General features: G+C 36.3%; 1 protein-coding gene across 1 annotated transcript; it reads right to left on the bottom strand.

The window, feature by feature from the left end:
- Window positions 1–14890: 14890 nt before the first annotated feature.
- On the bottom strand, window positions 14891–16339 carry LOC149157917 (pathogen-related protein-like). The gene is made up of 4 exons (XM_089437682.1): window positions 16077–16339; window positions 15847–15979; window positions 15444–15742; window positions 14891–15210 (listed from the first exon to the last, which is right to left on the bottom strand). The coding sequence occupies exons 1-4, from the start codon at window positions 16245–16247 to the stop codon at window positions 15040–15042; spliced, it is 774 nt and encodes a 257-aa protein (XP_089293808.1). The 5' UTR covers window positions 16248–16339; the 3' UTR covers window positions 14891–15039.
- Window positions 16340–16835: the final 496 nt, after the last annotated feature.

Below are 16835 nucleotides of genomic sequence, written 5' to 3'. Positions count from 1 at the left end.
ATAACTTTTTCCTCTGGTTTTCTTGGTCATTCTCTTATCCAAAACTGCTTCCACTTCCCTTTGTGTTGTTTTTGGCAGTTGTTCCTCCCACTTTAAAGTCTAAATTTCCCCATTCACACATTCATCTATTACTTTTTATTTTCCTAATTCTCTGTAGGGGTATAAATCTGCAACATTAAATATGGGCAAAATTCCAATTCCTTCTGGCAGTTCTATTTCATAGGAATTTGCAGAGAATTTTCTCAATATTTTGCATGGTCCTATCTTCTTCAATTTCAACTTGTTGTATGTCCATACAGGAAATCTTACCTTCCTCAAATAAACCATAACCAAATCACCTTTCCGAAATCCCTTCTCTTTCCTTCTCATATCAGCTCGTTCCTTGTACTTACTTCTGCTTTCTTGCAATCTCTGTTTTACATCTTCTTGCAACTTTTGCATTTTTTCTGCAAATTCTTCAGCCTTTGCACTCCTTATTTCCTGCTTCCCCAAATTTATGAGTTTGTATACTCCTCTAGGGTACATTCCAAAAACAATTTGAAATGGGCTCATACCTGTACTCCTATTAGGAGTATCATTGTAAGCGAATTCAGGTTGAGCAAGTTCCAAATCCCATTGTTTTGGATTCTTATAAACCAAACTTCTTAAATGTTTCCCAAGCTTCTATTCACCACTTTAGTTTGCCCATCTATTTAAGGATGATAAGCTAAACTAAAACTAAGGTTTGTACCCAACTTCTTCCATAGAGTCCTCCAAAAGTGTCCTAGGAACTTAGTATCTTTGTCTGAAACAATACTTATGAGTAGCCCATGTAATCTTACAATTTCTTAGAAAAACAAATTAGCAATATGTGTTACATCATTAGTTTTCTTACAAGCAATAAAATGAGCCATTTTAGAGAATCTATCTAGTACAACGTATATGGAATCATTTCCTCCTTGCGTTTTAGGCAAACCCAAAACAAAATCCATGTTGACTGCATCCCATGGCTTGTTTGGAATTGGCAATGGATGGTATAATCCAGTGTTCTGACTTCTTCCTTTTGCATGCTAACAAATCCTGCACTTCTCAACAAACTTCTTTAAATTAGTTTGCATTCTAGGAAAAAATTAGAAAGCATTTACTTGGGAAAATGTTTTGTCTTGTCCAAAGTGTCCAGACATTCCCCCACTATGATTTTCTTTGATCAGATTCTCTCTCATTGAACACTTAGGTACGCATAGTTTATTGTTTTTGAACAACAGGCCTCCTTGTAGCATGTGATCCAACCATTGGCTTCTATTGTGAACAACAAGATTTTTAATAGCTGCATATATGTCTTTAAAGTTTACATCCTCTTGGTACATGCCCATCATTTCTTCAAATCTCAACGTGCCAACTTTCAGCTCCTACAAAATCAAATTCACTCTGCTCAAAGAATCAACAACTTTATTTGATTTGCCACTCATGTGTTTGATTACAAAGGTGAAACTTTGCAGAAATTACACCCATTTGGCGTGCTTTTGACTCAATTTTTGTTTTTTATTTATAAACTGTAGTGTGTGATTGTTAGAGTATAAAACAAATTCTCTAGGAAACACATAATGTCTCCATTTTTTGAGTGCTTGCACAATAACATAAAATTATTTGTCATATGATGAGTACTTTTGTTTAGCCTCGTTCAATTTCTCACTGAAATAAGCTATATGTCTCTGTTCTTGACTCAACATGGCTCCAATTGTTGTCCCACTAGCATCAGTTTCTACTTGAAATGTTTTGTCAAAACTAGGTAAGGCTAAAACATGTTTCTCACTAATATTTATTTTTTTATTTTATTATTATTATTATTATTATTATTATTATTATTATCATTATTATTATTATTATTATTATTATTATTATTATTGGCAGTAGCTTAAAGTTTCGGTTTGTGGTCTTTGTCAATTTAAATGGATGCTTGCTCTCCTTTATGGTTTCTATTATAGGTGCATAGATTTGACTAAAACTTCTTATAAACTTCCTATAAAAACTTGCAAGACCATGGAAGCTCCTTACCTCAAATACACTCCTTGGAGTTGGCCAATTTAAAATTTCTTGTATCTGCTCGGGATCCATCTTCAACCCTTCTTCCGAAATTACAAATCCCAGGTATACCAGTTCCTTTTTCATGAAATTGAATTTCTTCAAGTTTATCAGCACCTTCTCTTTTTGTAAGGTACTCAATACCATCGATATGTTCTAAATGTTCTTCCTTGTTCTGACTAAAAATTAGAATATCATATAGATACATTATCAAAAACTTCCCTGTAAATTCCTTTAAGACTTCATTCATTAACCTCATGAATGTGTTTGGTGCATTTGTGAGCCCAAAATGCATCACCAACCATTCATATAACCCATTATTTGTTTTAAAGGAAGTCTTCCATTCATCACCCTCTCTAATTCTTATTTGATGGTATCCACTCTTCAAATCGATCTTAGAAAAATATTTTGACCCACTCAAACAATCCATCAAATCATCTATTCAAGGCAGTGGAAATTTGTACCTGATAGTGATTTTATTTATCACTCTAGAGTCCACATACATGCGCCATTCACCTCCTTTGTTTGTAATAATCATCACTGGTACTGCACACGAACTTAGAATCTCTCTTATTAACCCTTTTTCTGATAATTCTTGTACCTGTCTTTTAATTTCTTCATTTTTCTAAAGAGTTAATCTAGAAGCTACTTTATTAGGCAAGCTTGCCCTAGGAACACTACAACAAAACCAGCGATTTGCGCCAGATTTAGCGCCAGATTTTAGTGCATTTTTTTTGTAATTGTGATGACCAACCTGGCGCTAAATCTGGCTCTATTGTACAATTTTTAAAGCGTCCTTTTTTGCACCTGATTTTGCATCCTTTTTCACGGTAGATTTTGCATCATTTTTTACACCAAACTATGCATCATTTTTTGCGTCAAATTTTGAACCAAGATTTGCATCTTATTTTATGACAGGTTTTGCTTCTAGTTTTGTGTCATTTTTTGCATCTATTTTTCATTCTCTTTTGCTTCTTATTTTGTGTCATTCTTTGCTTCCATTTTTGCACCATCATTTGCATCAAGTTTACACTGTATTTTGAATCCAATTTAACGTCCTTTTATGCATCCATTTTGTGTCAGTTTTTTCATCTAGTCTTACGCCAGGTTTTGTATCTAGTCTTACACTATTTTTTGCTTCTATTTTTGCACCAGCTTTGGTGCCTATCTTTGCACCATGTGTTGAATTTGATTTAGCACCAAATTTTGCATCCATTTTTGTGCCCATTTTTGCATCTTTTTTTGGACCATTTTTTACATCCACATTTACATTTGATTTGTCTCCATTTTTCCCATCTCATTTTGCACCATATTTTGTGTCATTTGTTTCATCCAATTTTGCATCATTTTTAACACCATCTCTTGCATCTAATGTTACATCATTTTGAGCATCCAAATTTTCATTTATATTTGCATCTTATGTTGAGTCATGTGTTGTGTCCACCTTTGCATCTTATTTTGTGTCTAATGGTACATTCAATTTAGAGCCATTTTTTACGTCTACTTTTGTATTTGTTTTTGCACCAAGTTTTGCATCCAATTTTAAGCTATTTTATGCCCCTTTTTGCAACATTTTTTGTGTCTACTTGTGTCCAATGTTGCACCATTATTTACACAACCTTTTTCATCCAATTTTGCATTTTTTTGGTGTCTAGTTTTACATTGTTTTCACCATCCAAATTTGCATCTTTTTTTGCCTCATTTTGTGTCCACATTTTCATATAATTTTGTGTCTGAGTTCGAGCCTAAATTTGGATGTGATTAGGAATCATTTTTTACATCCAATATGGCATCCTTGGTTTCACCTTTTTTCAGCCCCATTTTGCATCTTGTTTTATGTCTTTCTTACATCTTTTTTTTTTTCCTTTTTTGCACCCAAGTTTGCATCCCAAATTTACACCATTATTTGCATCATCATTTGGCATATTAATTTGTAACGTTTTTTGCTTCTTTTTAACGCTCAACTTTGCATCTTATTTTACATCTAGTTGTTGTCTTTTTTTGCATCTAATTTGGTTCCCATTTATGTGTCCTTGTTATTGCCCAATTTGATATCCTTTTGTATGCCATGTTTTGTTCCCTTCTTTGTGTCAACTATTGCACAATTTTTCACTTCTAATTTAAAACACTTTGTATGTCAATTGTTTGAATTTTGTATTAATTCCTAGTTTAACATCCAATTTTACTTTCAATTTTGCATCCATGGTTACATCCGCATTTGACTTCTTATATAGAGTATATTTTTCTTTACATATATGACCCCCTTTATAGATTCATAGTGAAATATATGATAGTTTCTAAATATCATTAAAGCAGATATCACAATTCAAAATCATTTGTAAAGAAGTTTAAGAGAAATTGACAACATCCATAAAAAAAAAATAACAATGTGTCATTAACAATTTTCAAAACATGTATAAAATAGCAACATAATACTAATAAAATTAGTATTATTTTTAATCAAAACAAGTAAAATTCAAATATGATTAACAAATCAAAATATTTCATGAATATCGTTATTCTACCATAAATTGACAACATACATAAATCAAACTCATCGTATGATTACAAAATCAAAATGTCTCATTGATATAGGGTAAATTCACAACACCCATCTAAACATAACAATGTCATTCTACACAATAATTTCTTCATAAAAAACAATGCATGTGCATGCCTAGCTACCACCACTAAGATCATCCTCATGATCATCTTGACCATCCTCATTACTCTGATCCACATCATCACCAACACCGCAACTATCATCATCATCTCCTCCTTCACCACCATCATCCTCATCCTCATCCTCATCATCTCCTGATATATGTTGAACATAATTTGGATCATCGTCTTGGAAATCATTACCTATAGCATTCTGACAAAAAAAATCAATATTACATGTTAGTATTAATTACATAACACAATGCATGTTTTTGTTATACAATGTTAACCATAAAATGAGGTAAGATATACTAGCATTTGCACCAGATGTTGCAAAGGAAACGCCGTAAGGCATAAATTGAAAAATACAAATACAACAAAAGAATACTTTGATAAAGAATAAAAATATATTGAATGCTCAAATCAATGCCCCATTAACTGGAAGCATTTAGTAAACATATCTAATGCAGAGACAAGCAAAAATATATAATTCTTCAAATTCTAGATGGATGCAATCACTTAGTAATGCCATGTTGAGAACCTTCCTCTACTTGTAATATCCTCTATCAGGAGCAACCTTCACGCCTCTACCTTATATCAACACTGACGAAGTTAGCAATCCCATTGGCCCATCCTATTTATCTGTCAAGTTTGAAGCATAAGGCAAGTGACTGGACACTGGTATTATACAATAAGCTGAAGCCTAAACTGAACTTCCCCCATGGGAATGACGGACAAGAGATGGGGCTTTTCTTAAATAGAAGAGATAGGGCAATCTTTACATCCCTACCTCATCAACACTGATGAAGTTAGCAATCCCATTGGCCTATCCTATTTACCTGTCAAGTTTGAAACATACGGCAAGAGACTGGACACTGGCCAATCCTATCAGATATCCCTCTATCAAAGCAACATTCTAATGGCCCCTGCTACAATTATACAATATCTAGAGAGCATCATTAGAAACATCCTTTGGAGAGATAAAAATGAAAACAAGTGGCCTCTACTCCATTGGAAATGGGTGGCATTTCTTAAATAAGGTACGAGGGACAGAATGCAAGATCTTTTTAGCAAGGTCCCCCATACGAAAATCTATTGATACTATTGATGGAAACACACTTTGGAATAAATCAATTAGAAGTATCTGGTGTGAGGCAAAAAAATAGAAGAGATAATCAAGAAAATATGTATGCCTAAAGGTTGTATAATCTACAACGATGTGCTTCAAAGTAAAATTTTATCTAAGGTAGACACAGAAGTTTCAATTCATACAAAATTAACTATCAAATTGTTTTGTTTAGACTCTTAGAGCTAACTTTAAGTTTTAACAGCAGAAGATCAGACAGACCAGTAGTTTAGGAACTCTGCACTCCTCACCATTTTTGTATACTTATGGAGAAATTATAGATTTGTCAGATGGATGAAGATGTTTCTGAAAGCATCATTTTGCAAACATGCAAGTTCTCCTCTGCGTAAACAAATAAAAGCTGAAAAAAGAGAAGAAACTAAAAAAGGGGTAGAAGTATAGGCCAACCCAATGTGAAATTTCAATATAACCTTCTCTAACCTTGTCTAATTTCTAAACAACACATTTAACTAGTCATTGATGTCATGTTTCCTCTTTGATGCTTTACATCAAATTAACTTCATCTAACCCCAGCAAGGTAGATGTGCCCACCACACCACTTCATGAGAATGTGTACACAGTTGTACGTCCCTTCATTATCTCATATGATGCTTTTACTCTCCACCAAACTCCTCGCATGAGAAAAGCAATCTTTGCAAGGTCTCAGTTCAGATTTGGGAAGCTTTGCAAAGGCACATTGTGTTGTTTCATGATGGTAAATGTTATTCATGAATGGCAATTTCTATCTGATTATGCTGAATCCAGGGCATCCTCTGTTATTCCTTGCTGCTTTATGGTTTTTCTGGTTTTGTTTATGGTGGTGTGAGGCTTTGTCGAGGTGTGGTGTGAGAGAGGGACTAGACCATCTTGGGCTACCCTCCTCTTAGGATCAGCTCCTACTCAGGTCTCTTTATTTTCTTCCTCTCGTCAAGTCCTTACTCCTCAGTTGGCCGGGGCACGCACTTCTGAGGTGGATTCTATCTGCAGCAGGGCCTCCTCAGGGCATACATAACCCCGAAAGCTGATCAATTGCCGTGTGAGTTGGAACTAGCATTTGAGGGTGGGAAAATGGCAATGGAAATTTGAGAGGTATCACTGCTTCATTGCTGAAAGGTCATCTATCAAGAGTAGATGTACCAGTCCCATTACAACTAGACAGCTGCAGGGAAGGGTACTCCTTTCCAAAAATGACACTAAAAACCAAATTCTGATGATGATGAACATGATGCAGTTGGAATTTAAAGCCATGGACAAGCATTTGACAAGGATAAAAGCAGTGTTACTGCATGGCGAAGGCCCAACTCATCTAGATAGTCCAGGTGATCAAGCACCCATAGATGTGGAGGTTTCCACCTCCTAGTCTCCTCATGAAAATTTATGTTTTCTATCTTTACTATTATAGTAGGATTATGTGTTATATTTTGTGGCTGTTAAGCCAAGGCACCGTAGGCTTTTTTAGAACTCAGTATATTTTCTTAAAATGTATATTTTTGGACAGCAGACCTCCTGTATTGCCAATGGTCCGGTTTCCCTAGTGGCAGACCAGAGGAATACAGAAGGTTGGATCATATGTGATCATCAACAGTTAATAAAAGGCCTTCAAATTACCTCCCCACCCCCTTCCAAAAATAAAAAATAAAAATCATCTATAAAGTTTAGAAACTCAATTATTGAGAAGATTTTTCGGCATAAATCACATCATAAATCATTTGTCGACGCGTTCCAAACCAACAAGTGTGGTTCATCGTCAGGACAAGTTGAAGATCCAGACCATGGCAGATTATTTTCCAACTAGCAAAATTAAATCACAACTAGGTTATTATCCAGCTAAGATTAATCAGAAATCAATTTTTTAAAAGTATGTTCTTATCAAGCCCAAATTTAATCAAACTTCAAAAGTATGTTCTTATCAAGCCCAAATTTAATCAAACTTCAATTATACCCTGAAGATGAGCTCTGCAGTGTGGTCAAAAAATTGAGGAATAATCTACTCCAACACAGCTCTCCTCTTGAATAAAATAATGTCCAGCTACCTGAGCTTTAAAGTCATTCTAACCTTTTGTATGGAAGATTTATAGAATTCATCTCCATTTTAGTTATAGAAAATCCCAATAAAGATAGTGATTGATTTCATGTTTGTACATATGTAATGAACACTTAGCACAATAGTATAGCTCAGTTTGCCCAACCCTTTCTACAGAAGGCATAATACCCAGGGAGGTTACAAGATCTATTCCCAAGTAGTTCTGTCCAGTTACCAGCTGGTATTTCAACTAGAAGTCAATTCCATTCCTCACCCAGAAAAAAAAATACAGGGAAAGGAGGGAGAAAGGGGGATTCCATCACTCTGACAATGTACCAACTTCCTCACTTGGAACAGTTAATATGTGGGCAAGTTAAGGGAACATCTTTCTCTGGGAAAGTTAATATAAACAATTACTGATGCAGTGACCTCCTTATAATGGCATAAATAAAAATTTTGTTGAATTAATGTTTGTAAGGAATTATCTTTGTAAGGTTCCAATTTTGATGTAGGGGCAGAATAAATTATAAACCTATCCATCAACCAAATGAGTCTTGCAAAAAGAAAGAGATAAAGAGAAACTATTCACAAAACTTACCTTTAGCATTTGATGGCCTCCACTATCACTGGTGCTGAAAAGTTGCAACATCGGTGTTTCTTTTTGCGAAGGAGAGTGAGTAATTTCACTGCCTTTCTCAAAATTTGATAAATCACCCTCCCAGTCCTGTAGTAGTCACAAAGAAACATCTTAATATAATGAGGCATTTTCCAAACAAAACCTTTTTAAAAATGGTGCATTGGATAAGGTAGCCTACGTCAGAACACTGTATAGGTCATAGAGGGAAGACCTGTAGCTGCTCTCGGATGGCAGGCACAACCTTATGCAAACTGTCAAAACAGCATGGTGCACTTCCCGACTTCACATCATTGTATGTCGAATCTATGCTTCGAATAAGACACAGTAGCTCTTTTGAAGATACCAAAACACTTAATACCTACAGATGAAAACAAAATATTACATTAGAATACAACAGACTTTAACAAATTATAAAACCGGTTTTCTGGAAAAGCAAAGAATAGAGGTAACACTGCAAAGGACACGTTCAGAAAAAGATGTTATTGCCATTACATATCTCAGTTCTAATGATACAATGAAATACGCATGGAAATTCAACTGTGAATAACCACAGTCCAAATATTAGTAAGGGCTAATAATATTAGACTGTTTCTATTTTTAGCCTGGCAGTCAAAAAATAGACTTTGATCACTCCGCTGTGAACCAAAAATAGAAGTCCATATATTTTTCCCAACATGACCAATCATCCATAAGCAGCATCCTGCAACCCATAGACCATGATCCATATGTCTAAAAATAGACTTTGCGCCAAAAATAGCCTGCGAGCCCACTTAGTGAAGGCGACTTCTTTCCACTAAGCTCCATCATATTGTTGCATTTTCAACACTCCCTCTCAACAAGATATGGATTATCTGCAACCCCTATCCTGCAACTCTGGAATGTTCTGCATGCAACACATTTGCCCGATCCACTTGCTCCAACAACACTTGGAACAAAAACACTCCCAACTGACCACTCTGTTGGGCTAGGAACATACTCTGATGCTGAAGCTCTACCCTTTGCTGACAAGTTCTCCCTCTCTAACATCTACACTACTGCAACATCTCCATGCATCTCGCACCATTGCACACCTCTCTGTGCCACCTAGCACTGTGCAAAACACTTGTGCCTCTTGCATTGCTGCAGCCTGCTAGCTATGCGTTGTCTTTGGATTCCCCGCACTGTCGCTCTCTCTGCTGCTCCATCCGCATCTGTCTCTACCCAATCAGTCAGTTCCTGCTACTCCACATCGGGGCTCCCGTAGCAAGGTCTCATCCAAGAGGTTGGGTACCCCAAGGATCCTGCCCCTCCTCCTTGGGACGATCAATCCACATCACCCCACCTCCTACCTGGAGGTATGGCTGCATGTGATCCCTCAGCCCACCTGGCTCGAAGTTTCCCCCTATTGGAGTTCTCTGCATGAGTAGATGTCTCTACTCGATCTCCTCTCAGCTTCCCTTGTTGTGGCTGCTCCACAACCTCCTGAAGCTGCTGCACCAATCGTGGCTCCTCCACAATCGTCTGAGACTTCTTCTGGCTCTGCATGTTGAGAGGTAATATACGCTCCCTCTCAACTACCAAGTCTCCATCAGTTGCCTCGCTGCTCAAGGCTTTGCATGCATCTTGAACCTCAAGAGCATACAAGTTCTTGACCCGTGAACCAATCATCTTCACCTATCTAGTGATGATGTGTCTAAGGAAAACCTTTCCCTCACTGAAGACTACATCATAACCTCTGTCTTCCAGCATCGCGATCGACACCAAGTTTCTCTTCAGTCCTGGTACATACTTGACATCGGTCAAGGTAAGGCGAGCTCCATGCTCCCTCTGAAAAATAATCGTGCCTACACCTGAGACACTATACTTCTCATCATTACCCATCGCTATGAGTATCTGGAGATCTTTCTCCTCCAAAGTACTGAACAAACTCTTGTCACCGGTCATGTGGAAAGAAGCTCCACTATCAAGAAACCAACCACTTCCCACCATGGATGAAACCATGCATGCGAAGATTGTGAAATCCAACTCAAACTATGAAGCAAGTGCCTCACCTTCAGATCCTTCCCCGGATCCCTTCCTGGATTTCTTCTTTGGGCAATTAGTAGCGTAAGGGCCCAACTCATGACAATGAAAGCATCTCACCTTCGACTTGTCAACCTTCTTCCCATCATTGGAAGAACTGGATTTGGAAAGAGAACCCTTCTCCTTCCCCTTCTTCACCTTACTCGCTAAGGCACAGTTCTCCTCATCATGCATGGACAAAGAACTGTCTCTGGTGCTCCGTCTGATCTCCTTTTGCACAAGATCTGACCAAAGTCTCTCCCATCCTGGCAATTTCTCCCGACCATTGACAGAGTCCTAATAGGAATGCCAACTCTTCGGAAGACCAAGGAGAGCCAAGCTCACCAAGTCCTCATCATCAACAGTCACCCCCACACTTCCCAGCTCATCCCAGCATTGGGTGAACTTCATGAGATACTGGGGCATACTGTCTCCATTATCACACTTAGATGTTTCTGAGTTTATCCTTGAGCGCCATTCCACGAGCTCAAAACTCAACTGCTTCTGATCTAAAAAATTCGTGAGAACAAAGTATTTCTCGTACAAAGATTGACTGTATGGGATTTCACCGGATATCTCACCTTCCAAAAGAAGGATGAATCCAGAGGCTACCTGGCCTGATTACAGACTCTGCCTGAAGAAATAAAATGTAAACACTTTCTGAATAATAGATCTGATGATCAACAACTCCGATACCATGTAGAAATTTTGAATAATAAACACTTATTCACAGAGATTATCCTGATTATACACTATTGCGGAATACATGCATAATACATAACCTCCTCTACGTTGATCATCAATTTAGCAGCATCAAAAACAATGAAACATCAATCGCATGCACACATTAACACAACATGTAACCCGGGGAAAGCATACAGCTGAAAACCCCACACTATTTGTATATTAAAATGACTGAGAACATGTAACAATACATAGTACAATACTCCTCACAAGTACTCAGTACTATCTCCACCTGTTACACACAAAACTAGCTCAGATCCGAACAAGTCACAGGTTCAAATCTCCTCCACTGCTTTGTCTGCCTCCACTGCACAATGCCAAGTGAAAATCACATGAGCACAGCTACAATTACCTTGGTATTGGCCCACACTGCGCAAACCTCATTGGCATTACTCAATCCATGCATGTGCAAATCTCATGCACAATTGATAGCCACAACTCACCTTTTCACTTACCTCTAACACCTGTCTCTGTTGAACTATCCATGCACTGAGTTAACTAATGTATTCTTTAGTTGCTTTATGAGTTAATAATTAGTGAATTAATTAATAATTAATTCACACAACTCATCACTAGTATATTCTGTAGTTAGACTAAATACAACTAGTTCAACTAAGTCAAACTGAACACAACTCCATCAACTCCACATCCAACTCCACAGAACTCACATGCAATAGTTCTAATTGAAGTCCTCCATGCAATAGTTCAACTAACACATAAGAAACCACGTGATTCCTTTTGTCAGCTACATGTGCCACATCCGTAGCTCGAACTGAAGTGCTCCAAGAGAATAAGATAATGTTTAGAGTCCAAATATTACTAAGGGCTAATAATATTTGATTGTTTCTATTTTTAGCCTAGCAGTCTAAAAATAGACTTTGATCACTCCGCTGTGAACCGAAAATAGAAGTCCATCTATTTTTCCCAACATGACCAATCATCCATAAACAACATCCTGCAACTCATAGACCATGATCCATATGTTTAAAAATAGAAATATTCTAAAAATAGACTTTGCGCCAAAAATAGCCTGCAGGCCCACTTAGTGAGGGCGACATCTTTCCACTAAGCTCAATCATCTTGTTGCATTTTCAACAGTCTTCAGTATGTTCAACTCTTATATTTAGCATGTAAAATTCTTCAGTGTATTCTTTGACTGTCATCCCCTTTTATCTTAAATTTTGCAGTTTCTTGAAGAGACTAATTTGATAGTCCTTTGGCATATATTTGATTTTTATTTTCCGGACCATTTTATCCTAGTTATTTATTTTAGACTTACCTTTCCTTTCTCTGGATGCCTGCAACTCATCCCACGATAAAGCTGCATGTCCCTTTAGCCTTGTTGTTGCAAATTTTACTTTCTTCTTGTCTTCAACCTCTTCAAAATCAAAGTATATATCTAATGAACTTATCCAGTCCATTAATTCATGTACATTTAAATTTCCCTCATACATAGGTACTTCCACCTTCAGTCTGCCACTAACCTTCATCAACATTCTGAGAACTTTGTTTTCTTTGGTGTCTTCCTCTGCTTCTTCATCAGAATATTCTTCCTCAGCCCTAGCAGTTCCCTCATTAGGTTCTTTCCTCTAAGCAGTTTCCATTGCTTCCATTCTTGTACACAAATTTCTAATTTCTTCAAGAAGTATTTATTTGCTACAAGTCTTCCTCGACCTATGCCAACACTTGCTCCTCTCCTGGGCGACATCTTTACTGTAGATTACACACAAAGAACATTGTTCCAATTGCTCTGATACTAATGATGGCATACCAAGGCAAAATTTCCCTTTTGAGATCACAAGAGGTTAAGATCCTCTTTCTTGTAAATAGTCTTAAACCCTTGGATCGTATCAACTTCTGCTTCTCCCCTATTTTGCAATCCCACATACTTGATGTTTCGGAAAGCATATGCATTCACCACGTCTTCAATGGACTATCTTAATGTAAATTTGATTCCTAGAAATCGATACGTCCCCTCTGCGCCCTGCTCATGCCAGATCTATATTGGTGGCTAAAAACTTACAACAAACTCTAACAACCAAAATCCACAATCAACATAGAAAACCAAACTTATATATTTATTCATCAATGCAGAGCGATGCCAGATACAAAGATTTTTCTTAAATCAACTATGTATCGAAAAACTAAAACATAGAATTAACTCTTGCCCTTAATGGCCTGATTTACATTGAATCTGGGTGCTCCCAAGGCCCTACCCATTCTTTCTATACTCACTATCCTTATTCGAAGGGATTTACAACCATATCCCATTCGAATCCTCCAACAAATCAATCCCTAATTAATTGGACTATAAAACACCTATGCTAAAAAATTCAATCGGTCCATTGCCAACTTGGCAGTGTTAACAACTTATTATAGACAAATAATTAAAGAAAATTAAGAGGACCAACCCTCTTTGGTAAATGATTTTGATTGGTCATGTCAAAGTGAATCAATATAGTTTGATGCTCCTACATCATCTAATCTTGATTTTCTACAACTTACTCTCCAATCCTATCTGTCTATATATTTTTGAGTGTTGTGTTTAAATGAGCTAAACTTATTAAGCATTACCTCTAGTTCTATTTGGAGTTTGATGCTCCCCTCTCTTCTAAACATTTATTTTATAATTCTATATTTTTTTTAAAATTATATATGTTTATTTAATTATTTTATATTTTGAAAAAAACTATAAAAAGCTACTTTATTAGGTCTTCTTTCACATACAATGAATTATTCCTACTAAAAATGAATAGGAAAAAATTAAGGCAAAAAATTTATACACTTAATTAGATAAAATCATATACAGTAAATTACTCATATACAATAAATTACTCATAAATTACTCATACTAAACATGAATAGAAAACAAATTATAGACCAAAAATAATTTATACGCTTAATTAAATAAAATGTATATATTATAATTGTATAAATAAATTGCTCCTTAAAATACCTCATTAAAAATGGTGTATGTAAATTATACGATTAGATGAATCAAATCCATATATATATATATATATAAAGTTGTATAAAATAAATTGCTCCTTAAAATACCTCACTAAAAATGGTCCATGAAATCAAAATTGTACATTAAATAGATCAGATGTATCCCTATTAAAAAAATATAAGTCAAAATTGTACATTAAAGAGGTTCAGGACCTATCCCTATCAAAAAAATGTGTTAGTCAAAATTGTACATTAAAGAAGTGAAAACGTGTCCCGATCAAGAAAAATATATCTAAAAATTATAGATTAAAGTGGTGAGGAGGTAACAGTAAAAATGTATCTTGTCTATATATATAAAGATTTAAATCTAAATTCATTTTAAAGTTAATTTAAAAACTTACTTTTTTTAATTTAAATTTACATCTAAATTCATTTTTTAACCATCAATTAAAATATTATGAAATATCTTACCCGATATGTAATCAGCACACCCCCTTTTTTTTTAATTTAAACTTAGATTTTAATTAATTAATTAATTAACATTTAACCTCACCCATTTTGTAAGCCACAAACGTCATCTACATTTTATGAAGGAAACCAAAAGTTATAAACATTTAAAAGTCCCATCCAACGGTGTGCCACTGGCGCCTGACTGAAATCTCAAGTTGTATTTAACTATAAACTCAAAATAATGGTATTTTGTCACCGTGATTATCCAAACAAACCAAACTTCAGATGCAGTAAAAGAAATCAACCATATACAATAAAAGAGTTACTCTATATAGAATAATACTCTGCTTATTTGGAGATGGAGAGGTCATGATCAATTCCAGCGTAAAAGGGGCAACCTTCTGTTCCTTTCTTATAATCCCCATAACTCTCCTCCACTGGTCCCTTCAAAAGTCCCCCACAAAGCTCTGCAGGGTCGTAGTACACTTCCACCTCCACAATCCTCATTCCCTTGTCCACCTGCACAACATCAACAACCCTTCAGTTATTAAATGCTCTTCACTAACCATAATAAACCTCCAATATCAAAACCAAAATGACTGCAGGCTGCAAGTAATCTCTCAAAATATCACAGAAACATTAAAATGGGTATTAATACTAAAGAGTTCTTTGAATTTCAGGATTGTGTGATCCTTTCTAAGAATTGATTAGACATTTAAGGTTGAAGATCAGGTACAGTGCAGTGTGCTGACCTTTGCAATAGCAATTCCAATGAACTGCACGGTTTCTCCCGTTGGTTTATGGCCTTTGAAAGGCCCATCCATGATGCCCCAGTGCCTGAACTTGAACGTTACAAGTGGGGGGCCTGTATAGACTTGAACCACTTCCCAAGCAAAACCTGTGGGAAACGAAGTTCGAAATATGTCATGAGAGGACTCAAATGTTTCCATGGACGTCTTGTAGTATTGAAGTTCCTCCGGCAAAGATGTCTGAAGGAGTGCATTGTAGCTTCCCATATCGAGGGTCTCTTTTCCTGATAACGCAGTCCTGCCTGCATGAATTTCACAATTCACAGGGAAAGGCACACTCAGACAAGTGAGGTCTATATGTTAATTACTTGACTATATATATCTATATATCTATCTGAAATATTACCGTTAACACTCATAGAAAAGCTGGAAGGGTCAATTGATTTGAAATCTTGTATGTTTGTCTTATGAGACAGCTCCATCTCCCATGTTTTCACCAACTTCTCCACAGTTTCTTCCAAGGAACCTTTTGGCCATACCTGCACATATGGATTTAAATAATTACTGCATCTGCAAAGTCATATGAAACTCCGGAATTAAATGGTAGAAGACAAAAGTGCAAATACAAAAGCGAACCTGAGTTCGGCCTTCTTCAAACAACTTGTTGACGAGATGGTAAGAGGGTGGAGCTCCATGCCTCCATGCTGTATGCTTCTCAGCCTCCCCATACATATGAAGACGATAAGGATCCAATTCAACTTGTGCCGCTGTTGCTGCGGTGGATTCGTCATGAGATGCTGCAGACATCCTGATTCGGCGGTTGGTCAAATAAGAGAAGATGAGATGGGGTTGTTTGAGCTCCCATTATTGACACTGCCCAAGATTTATAAGCCGAGCAAACCAGAAATAGGGTTGGTTTGTTCGGCCGGTCCTCGCACGGTTTAGAGTCCAATACCTTTCTAAATTCCTTTTTCCTTTACCATGCTGAATGACGGTGAAGTCATCAAAATTACCTTTACCATGCTGAATCACGCTGAAGTCATCAAAATCATCATTCATTAACTCAACATTGGTCTCGTTAAAACCCAAGCAACTAATGATCGGATAGATTAAATCGCACTATGCGACTATGTCAAATATCAAATGTTTCGGCTCATTTTTTAGTATATTTTTTAAATCGCACTATGCGACTATGTCAAATATCAAACGTTTCGGCTCATTTTTTAGTATATTTTTTTTAGCGGTTTTTTAAAAAATATGTAGATATTTATTGGAATTTTCCATTTGAATCAAATTGTGATAAAATTGTTTTTGTTTGGTTAAGAGCATGTGTTTTTCGGATGCAAGGAAATAAGTTAACATCTTAAGATCTAGAAGCATATGGCAGGTGTGAAA

This window comes from Pinus tabuliformis, chromosome 5_2, assembly GCF_031772625.1.
Source record: "Pinus tabuliformis cultivar Carrire ecotype Pingquan chromosome 5_2, CPIR1, whole genome shotgun sequence".
In the NCBI taxonomy this organism is placed as follows: Eukaryota; Viridiplantae; Streptophyta; class Pinopsida; order Pinales; family Pinaceae; genus Pinus; species Pinus tabuliformis.
Note: the sequence above shows the minus strand (reverse complement) of the source record. Positions and strands in the feature narration are given on the sequence as shown.